General features: G+C 41.7%; 1 protein-coding gene across 1 annotated transcript; it reads right to left on the reverse strand.

The window, feature by feature from the left end:
- Positions 1–2102: 2102 nt before the first annotated feature.
- On the reverse strand, positions 2103–8150 carry ETFBKMT (electron transfer flavoprotein subunit beta lysine methyltransferase; the record flags this gene model as incomplete). The annotated part of the gene is made up of 3 exons (XM_081330359.1): positions 2103–2446; positions 3502–3632; positions 7834–8150. The coding sequence occupies 3 exons, from the start codon at positions 8148–8150 to the stop codon at positions 2103–2105; spliced, it is 792 nt and encodes a 263-aa protein (XP_081186485.1).
- Between the last annotated feature and the right edge of the window lie 1827 nt (positions 8151–9977).

Genomic DNA, 9977 nt, shown 5'->3' on the forward strand with positions numbered 1-9977 from the left:
AATTAATAGCCCAACAATAAAACAATGTTAAAAACTTGAAACTAAAAACCCCCTCAGTCCAGGCCAGATAGATCAAAAAGTCAGGTTTTCAGGTCCTGGCGAAATGAGCGCAGGTCGGGGGCAGTCCGGAGTTCCACAGGTAAATCATTCCAAAGGGCAGGCGCGCCCACAGAGAATGCTCTCCCTCTGGGGATCACCCGCTGGCATTCCCTGACTGCCGGCACCCTAAGGAGGCCCTCCCTATGGGAGCGCACAGGACGATGGGAAGTTGATGCTGGCAGCAGGTGCTCCCTAAGATAATCCGGGCCCATGCCATTTAGGGCTTTATAGGTCATCATCAGCACCTTGAATCTCACCTGGAGGGCAACTGGAAGCCAATGCAGCTTGCAGAGAAGAGGTGTTACACGGGAGTATTGGGAGACTCCCATCACAACTCGCGCGGCCACATTCTGTACCAGCTGAAGCCTCCGAGTGGTCCTCAAGGGCAGCCCCATGTAGAGAGAATGGGATGCCATATTCCAGTGGTGGCGAACCTATGGCACGAGTGCCAGAGGCGGCAGTCAGAGCCCTCTCTGTGGGCACTCACAACATTGCCCCAGCTCCACCTCCCCCCGTGGCCCCCTCCTCACCAGCAGTCCCCCCCTGGAGAGTCGCCCCTGAGCACAGCCTGCACGGAGCAGCACAGCCAAGGACATGGCAGCCAGGCAGCGGGGACAAGACTACACCCTCACGCCCCGTCGCACACAGATGCCTCTGCTGGACCATCTGGGCAATCTGTGGAGGCAGTGGGTGGCCCTGTGAATGGGCGGGGCCAGTGTGGGGGGCGGAGCAGATGGGACGGGGCGGAGCAGGGGCAGGTGGGACCGTTTTTTGGACACTTGGTCTCTAAAAGGTTCACCATCACTGCCATATTCCAATTAAGGTGTTTTTATGTATTTGATTTGTAACCCCTTTATTCTTCTCAACCAACTATTAAAGACAACTTACAGTAACATTCATTGAAGTTTTATTTTTGAAAGCTTTTGCCAAAATAAACACGTTAGTCTCTAAACTGACACAAGACTCTTGATTACTTTTGCTACAAAAAACTGACATGAATACTTTTTGGAAATTATCCCACTAAGATATTATCATTGTCTTTTGTAATAATAAGAATATAGACCATTATGGATTTTGACATTCTGTAAATTGATGTAGTAATCTTTTACTTTTTCCTTTTATCATGCATTACTATTAATTATTGTTGAATAAGGAATTAGACATTCATCCTAATCAATTAATTTAGCACAACTGAAAAGAATTCTCACCCAGCACTCTTTAGGACAGTACATGGAGTACAGTGAGTCAAAATATAGAAAATACAAAGCTTGATCAAACCTGCGAGAATAGTTGTGTTGAAACAGAAAGCAGCCTTTGTGAACATATTCAGTAAATGCTTCTGTACAATAATAATTAGCTTAATAAAAGACATCAAGCCAGAATTATCCATTCGTTTGAAAACACGAGTAATAACAAAGTCATGCCAGAATGGATAGCATGGTATTCCATTTTGGACCAGGATATTACATCAAATGTGTGCTAGAGTGGCTGAGCAGATGTGATAGATGAGAAGCAACAATTGGAAGATCAAAACATACATTCTCATGGATGCGGATGTTACAGAACAGCATGAAAAGAAGACAAATGTTCCGGAGATCAACATACAGCAAACTCCCAAGGATTGCCCCTTCCTAGATGGGTATCCACTGGCCAGCCAGTACCAGCAACTAGCTGTCAGGTATAGTGCCTGAGTTTAGAAGTTCCATTAGATATAAAATTGCTGTTGCTAGGCCACCCTCTACAAATAAAATGCATTTTTATTCACGTAAAGAGTATTGAGGATATTTTTTTAAATAATGCATTCTCAACCACAATCAGGCAAAAGTTTTTCTTTTAATTGTGTGTCATACTGTTGTCCCACTCTAATATGGCTGCAAATACAAGTGTTCAAACACATTGGGACGTATATAGTGATAGAGGCTAAAATCTCAATGTACGGGAACTGGAGTTCAAGAGATTCAAAGTAACATCAACCGATTTAATATTTCCAAGACCCCTGAGATTTAAGGCTGATAATTCCAGATAAACGTTTTGGTTGAACCGTTGTATTCTTCCGGTGATGATTTAGGAAGAGCATATTCACTAACTTTCTGCAACTTTCTCTGAATTTGGTTGGTCACAAAATAGGGTCTGCCAGGATCCCCGATCAGCAATTCAGTCTGATCATCCTGGATGCATTTCTTCAACCATTCGGAGAGGCTGTCCGCAAGTTCTTCATTGTAAAACATGTCCCCTAAGACAATAAGGTCCCACTTGCCTATATCAGTACCAATCAGGTTCTCTGTTAAAACAGGGATGGGATCTATGTTGTTCAATTCACAGTTAAGCACCATGGCAGCAGCTGCAACTGAGATACCAAGAAAATAAATTAATTAAAATGTTGGGTAATGTTTTCTTTTTCAATTGCTGTAGGAAGAGTGCAAGAAAGAGCTGACAAATGTGATCTGAAATTTAGATACAACCTCTTCTCCTAGAGAAGATGTAATGCAAGGTAACGTTCTTGCTTCCTAGCCAAAAAATAGGCTTGCTGCTTGCCCTCCCACTTCATTCACATTAAGTCAGACTCATTTCTTCTACGTGCACATTATTGTCTCTGTTAGGTAAGTTTTTAAATGTAAGATTTCAAAATAAGACCACCTGACAGGCTTCCCCATGGAGGACGTGGGAACCTCTTTTACCTCAAATACCTCCAGATGGGAGAATAAGGAATTTGAAAGCTGCTCTTTATATCAGTGTTTCTCAACCTTGGTAACTTTAAGAGGTGTAGACTTCAACACTCAGAATTCCCCAGCCAGCTGGGAGTTGAAGTCCACACCTCTTAAAGCTGTCAAAGTGAGCAACATTGCTTTATATACAGTAATAAGGAACATGTTCCAGAACCTGCCAAGGTATAGACCAGGGGTAGGCAACCTCGGCTCTTTTGTGACTCATGGACTTCAACTCCCAGTATTCCTGAGTCAGCATAGCTGACTCAGGAATTCTGGGAGTTGAAGTCCATGAGTCATAAAAGAGCCGAGGTTGCCTACCCCTGCTATAGACACACCAGCATTTCTAGCATTCTTTCCATGTGAGAGTCACTGCTTGTCATTCTCAAAAAAGAGGCATTTGCTGAAGGAGATGAGGAACTGCTCCCTTATTTACAAAGCATTTACGACGTGACATTAAACCAACATATGGTCTGGTTTGAGATATGAAATCAATCATAACTCAGCCTTGTCTTTTTTTCTTTTTACCCACTTCCCATTGTGGTTATGAGTGAGCTCGTTAAGCCATAGTTTAAGACTCCTAAGGTATCATTATGTGTAAATCTAATACAGATCTTTAGACTTCAAAACATGCTTGACACTGTAGGTTTATCCTAATGAACTTAGCTTGTCCTACATCTGGTAGAAAATAGCTTACCAGGATCAATATCATTTGCAACAACTTGTGATGCTCCACTTAGGCTAGCTGCAATAGCTGTTGCTCCACAACCACTTCCTAGATCCAGAACTTTCTTCTTTTGGACCACTTTTGGATTATCAAGAAGATATCTGAGTATATTTTGAAAATAAAGAATAGTAAAAAATAATAATCAATCTTGCAAAGTCTGTTAATCAGCTCTTCAAAATGCCTTAACTCAATTTGATCTGAAATGTTTACATCTCTAAGCAAAATGCTAACAACTTTGTCTTTTAATATGAAACTGCTTCATCATCAACTACCGTAAGTTAAAATTGTATGAGAATGACTAAAAGAAATTATGGTTGTTACAAATTTTTATTTTTACAAACCACACTTCAAGCTGAACTTCAAGAGAGAGAGAGCTTCTCGTCCTGTGACAAAAATATCCATTGGATATAATTGAAAATTAAGGACCTTGATTAACCCTTACTAAATGACCATGAAAGCCACCTCTAGAATTCATAAGTGGAAGGATGTCTTATATATTATATTAAATGTATTAAGCCATATTTATTTCAATTATTACTTAATATAATAATCAGTTTGCTTTCATGAATTGTGCTACACCACAAAGAGGGACAGAAAAGCTAGGCTTATGTGCTGTAGATGCTAAATCAGCCAATGAAATCTTGGGCTGTATCAACACAACACAACAATTCATTAAAATAACAGGAAATACTGCAGTGGTCATCCCAGTATGCCCGGAATACTGAGTGTAGTTCCAGTCATTATAATACAAGAAGGACACTGAGCAATTGGAAAGAGTGAAGACTAACAAAGATGATGAGCTTAAAAATGGAATCATGTACAGAACGGTTAAATCTAAAAAACAGGGGAAATAATAGTCAACTTTCATTGTTTAAATGTCACAGGGTATGGATTTATTTTGTATAATGCCTAAGAATGGAGTGGATTTCATGGCTGAAATCCAAACTGAAAAGCAACAATTTCCTGACCATGTGAGCTATTAAGCGTGCCTCCTGGAGTAATGGATGCTTCGGTGGTGGTGGTGGTTTTCAAGCTAAGATTGGATAGCAATTTCACTGAGATGGTCTCAGTACCCTTATCCTGGGCAGAGGGTTGGACTAGAAAACCTCCAAGGTCACCTCTCTTCCATAGCCTCTGAGATACTCAACCAAAACTATTATGGTGCTTTATCTATAATGGTCACCAGGGGCAATATTAACTGGGTTCAGCTGATAAATCCCAAATAGGACAAAACTGGTCGTATACTGTCACCTGGTGGTCAGTATAAGTAAAAGCACAATACAAGGCATACAATACATAGGTATGTAAAAATAGAGACATTGTGAAAATAAACCCTTTAAAAGGAGTTGTGGTAGAACTTGTATAAAAGCTTGTATGTGATGCATGACATTTGTAACATCCACATCTCTCTGATATGAGAGCTTAAGAAAAGGGAAGTAGGTCATATGCCACTCTAAAGACTCGACAAATAAACCATATTATGGCTCAGTGCAATATATGAACTCAGTAAGCGTGGCTGAGTCTGCATTTTTTTTAATCCCATTTATATCCCGCCCTTCTCCGAAGACTCAGGGCGGCTTACAGTCTAAAGCACAAATCAGTGTGCTTAGCAATAATTTTAATGTTTGCTTTAATGTGTTCTTATGAATTTGGCTATGGTGTCCTAACAGTAAGTAAATTTTCAGTGGTCAAGAGGCACCCCTGACATTGCTAAATGCTAAAAACAGGGTAGTACACATCTTGCGTGTGGCTCAGACTGAAATTTGGGGAATATTTTGCATTATGGCCCTGTTTCTCACCTCTGAAATTTGGGTCAGTTTTCATCATCATCTGGGAAAGATCTGAGGGCCACATATAGCTTTGGGTCAGCAATCTGATTTTCTGAGTAAAGCACAAAAGGCTAGGTCCCAGAATACATTAAGCAACAAGCCTTGGTTTACAAGTCACATTGATGGGTTCACACAACTTTATAGTCGCAAACAAATCACATTTTGCTTGAATATGCTGCAGGAACCCAGTAAATACATCGTGCTGAAAAATCAGGCCACTAGATTGGGGAAGGTTGCCATATGTGGTTATATCGTGTATGGGGCAGTTTGGGTTCAAAGGATCAAAATGAAACTACCTCATCTATTTAAAGAGCTGTGCTGGCGCGGTAGTTAGAATGCAGAATTGCAGGCTAACTCACTGCTCTCGGCCAGGAGTTTGATTCTGACTGGCTCAAGGCTGACTCTGCCTTCCATCCTTCCAAGGTCAGTAAAATAAGGATCCAGATTGTTTGGGGCAAAATGCTGATTCTGTAAACCACTTAGAGAGGGCTGTAAAGCACTGTGAAGCAGTATAAAAGTCTAGATCAGGCATGTTAAGCTGCCGGCCTGCGGGCCGGATGCATCATACTGAAACCATACCCACCCCGTTGCCGGCAATGGGGAAAAACTCGCAATACATCGTGTGACGTCACATGACGTCGCAAGTTTGATATGCCTGGTCTAGATGCTATTGCTATTTATTAGGTTGATATCCTGTACAGGAACAACTCAATCGTTCTACCTTGTCCTCACAATAACAACTCTGTGCAATAGACTGGGCTCAGAAAGAGCAATGAGCCCAAGGATGCCAACTGAGCCTTCTAGTCTCTGTTCAAACACCTTAACCAGTAGACTACACCGGCTTTCTTTGTTTACGAAAACTTTGTAATTCCAAGTAACACAAGAGCTCAGAACAAGCCAGCACCAATTAAAAGTTTCCTAACGGTTCTGGGAATAGGAAAAGTAAACAACTATAGCATTCATAAAAGAGGTGGAAATTAAAACCTCAAGGGTCAGGAAGGCAAAATCTAAAGAATGAATTTGGCAAACTCGGCAAAAGATCTTGTGATAGGTGATGTGAGATTATCAAAATCTTTCAGGTCTTTGCTTTATTTGCTTCTATTTCATTCTGAAGTTTGTAGGCACCAATTCTGAGATTGTCATTCTCACAATCATTGAAACAGGAATTAAGCCTAGTATGGATGTTGTTGTGATTCAGGGTCAGCCTATGGGTTCGGCAGTTGGGTCGGATGACTCAGAGGAGGAGGAGGAGGGGGGTGTTGAAGAACTTGCTGATGATGGCTTTGAGGCTCCGCAGAGCCCCCAGCCAGGCCCCTCCCACCTGGTGGAGACCCAGCTGTGTGAGCCTGACAGCGTGGATGAAGATGACCCACAGCTGGCCCTGTTCAAGGACGCCCGACGCAGGAGGCAGTCAAGTAGGAGTAAACAGAGGAAGGCAATGGGGCTCCTCGGAAGGAGGCACAGAGAAGCCACGCCCTGAACTCTATATAAGGGGAATGTGTGGGAGGGCTGGTTTGCTGAAGGCAACTGCTTGGATTGTTCCTGCTTCTTAGCTCGTGTTTTATGGTTGGTGTCTTGTCTTGCTCTTGTTTTATGTGAATAAATTTGGCAGGCTTTATTCCAGCCTCTTGCCGTTTGTAAAGGGGTCGTCCCTGCTTTTGCTGCAGGGCCGGTAGCAGGCTGGTACAGAACAGATGTAGCTATATTGTCTCTGAAGACTTGAGATCATTGTTCAGTTGTATTTCTAAATCTAGTCCTTAACCTGAATGCACTGATTTCAAAAGGCCTCAACTGCTCCAGAAGATATCATAATTCAGCATAATGATTTATGCAATAAATTCAACTGATCTGAACAACGTACCCCCTATAACAGGTAGCCTATGAAAAGTAGCTGGATATCTCAATGGTCTGCAATGCTGTAGCTAGTTTAATAGCTAAGGGCAATGACAGATAGTATATAGTTTCTTTGTTAATCTAGTACCACTGGCAACCAGTCCCTATTTGGGACACCATTCCATGTACTGATTATGAGATTTAGGCTGGGTTTGCATTACACTCATTTATCAACATTGTATCTTAGAATGATATGCAAATCCAACATGTAGTGAGTTTATTGCTCAGTTCATCTTCCCCAACTTGGACATCTTCCCAATGTATGGACTTCAACTCCCAGAATTCTCCATCCAATATGATCAATATTGAGAACTGTGACAGTTGAAGTTGACAAACTGAAGGGCAATTTATTTGCAGAAGACTCATTAAGGTTATCAGCAGAACTGAGAAAGTCCTACATGACTTGGGATAAGGATTCTTTTGTACACTAATATGCCTCAGGCTTTATAATATACTGTTCGGGAAATCAGGTGAATTCCATTTTTACTATCCTTTATTATACTATTATAGCACCATTTAGTCAGCTTCCTATTAAGCTGATTGCACAGCAGGTAAATCTCAACCTTCTGGTGTTCTATACCTGGATAATCCTTGGCCTCCTGGCCAGTACATTGCCCAGTAGGGCTCCGCATAAGGCCACAAAGCAGCTTTGTCATGCCAAAACCTGCAATTAGGAGTCAGAAGACGTAATCTTATTTCTGGGGTCAGGTTCCCACTATCAATGATTTCCGTATTCTGCTCTAGAAACATTCTCAGTTCAGGATCTACATGTCTTCCTGAAGTTCTTCTATGGTAGCACCTCCAAACCAAACATTCTCTCTGCTTCTTCTGCAAGTCTTTTCCAAAGCTGGTCCTACCGCAAAAGTGCAGCAATCTTCTCCAACTGAGGAAAACCATGTGTCCTTTTCCTGCTAGGCCAATGTCTTCCCAACTTCAATATAGATGGTTAAAAATATTTGCCTGGAGCACGTCAAGATTCTCCAATGTCAGACTGGGAATGAGGAGATCTCACAGTTCTGGCTTTCAGAAGGAATGGGCAACACTCCTAAAAACAGAAGATATTTTTGGTTCCTGAAAAGAAAATAACAGATTTTTACTACACAGATTGTCATAGGTTAATTACTTAAATGAGAACTAAGGCAGGCTGTGCTTTTGTATTTAAATTGTATTATTCTTGTTTCTGATTGATATTGTTAATTCTTTTACTTAACTACCCCTGTCTGAATTGTTTTATGAAAATGGATGGAGGCTTTTGTTAAGGCCACTAGTAGTCCACCCTATGTAGCCTCCTCAGAGTGGCGGAATATTTTTGAACTTTGAATCTCTTGTAAACCCCATGTTTCATTACTGACCTTGTTATGAATAGCATAAATTAAATTTTGCTCTCGCTTCTTCCTGATTATTACAAATGTTTGCCCAGTTTCCACTGACAGATCCTCTTTTCATTATAAAGCTATTATAGATTATGATGTCTTTGTATGTATCTTAAAAATGCTTTGTGTCAGAATCAAGAACTGGGAGGGGGCAAAGGCCACATGAAAATCTCTTTGAAAGGGAGTATAAAGGTAAAGGTAAAGGTTCCCCTGCACATGCGTGCTAGTCGTTTCCGACTCTAGGGGCCGGTGCTCATCTTCGTTTCAAAGCCAAAGAGCCAGAGCTTGTCCAAGGATGTCTCCGTGGTCATGTGGCTGGCATGACCAGACGCCAAAGGTGCATGGAACGCTGTTACCTTCCCACCGTAGTGGTCCCTATTTTTCTACTTGCATTTTTACGTGCTTTTGAACTGCTAGGTTGGCAGAAGCTGGGACGAGTAACAGGCGCTCACTCTGTTACACGGCACTCGGGATTCAACCTGCCAAACTGCCGACTTTCTGATCGACAAGCTCAGCTTCCTAACCCACTGAGCCACCGCGTCCCATTGGAGTATAAATGTTATCAAATAAAAAGTGTGCATTTTCAGAACAAAAAAAGGAAATCTTTTAAAATATACCGTATAGCTCATTTTTAGTTCTTCGCCTCCACCTCCTCCCTTAGGGCTCTCTTATTTAGAACATAAAAATCTTCCAAAACAAACTTGATGCTTAATACCTACATGGACACGTCCATATCATTCTCCTGGCAGCAATATAGAATTTTAAGATTTTTTGTTTTAACATCCTAGTTTAATTTGTAACTCTGAGATTTCCTAGTGATTTCCAATCCAAGATTTAACTGGAAGAGATCAACTAGATCAGGGGTGTCAAACTCGCCACATCATGTGACGTGTCGTGACATATTGCGACTTTTTCCCATTGCCACGGCCGGGGTGGGTGCAGTTTTGGCATGCCATATCTGGCCCGTGGGCTAGCAGTTTGACACCCCTGAACTAGATGTAGTGATGCTGGTTTTACCTGGAGAAGAGAAATTACATATACCTCTTTCCGTTAGGTGCGTTAGTCCATAAAACACTATATTCCCATGTAATTAATTTATGGCGAACATATCCAACACACCTTCCTCCTCCTATTTTCCCCACCACAAACAACCTGTGAGGTGAGTTGGGCTGAGAGAATGGCTCAAAGTCACCCAGGTGACTTTCAGGGCTAAGAAGGGACTTGAACTCAGGGTCTCCCACTTTCTAGCCTGGTGGCTTAACCACTAAACCAAACTGGCTGGTAATGGTTGACAATGTACTACAGAATTAAACAAGCACTTATTTGAGATATGAAAGAGTTAAACTCTTTC

Source organism: Vipera berus (genome assembly GCF_964194415.1).
Source record: "Vipera berus genome assembly, chromosome: 6".
In the NCBI taxonomy this organism is placed as follows: domain Eukaryota; kingdom Metazoa; phylum Chordata; class Lepidosauria; order Squamata; family Viperidae; genus Vipera; species Vipera berus.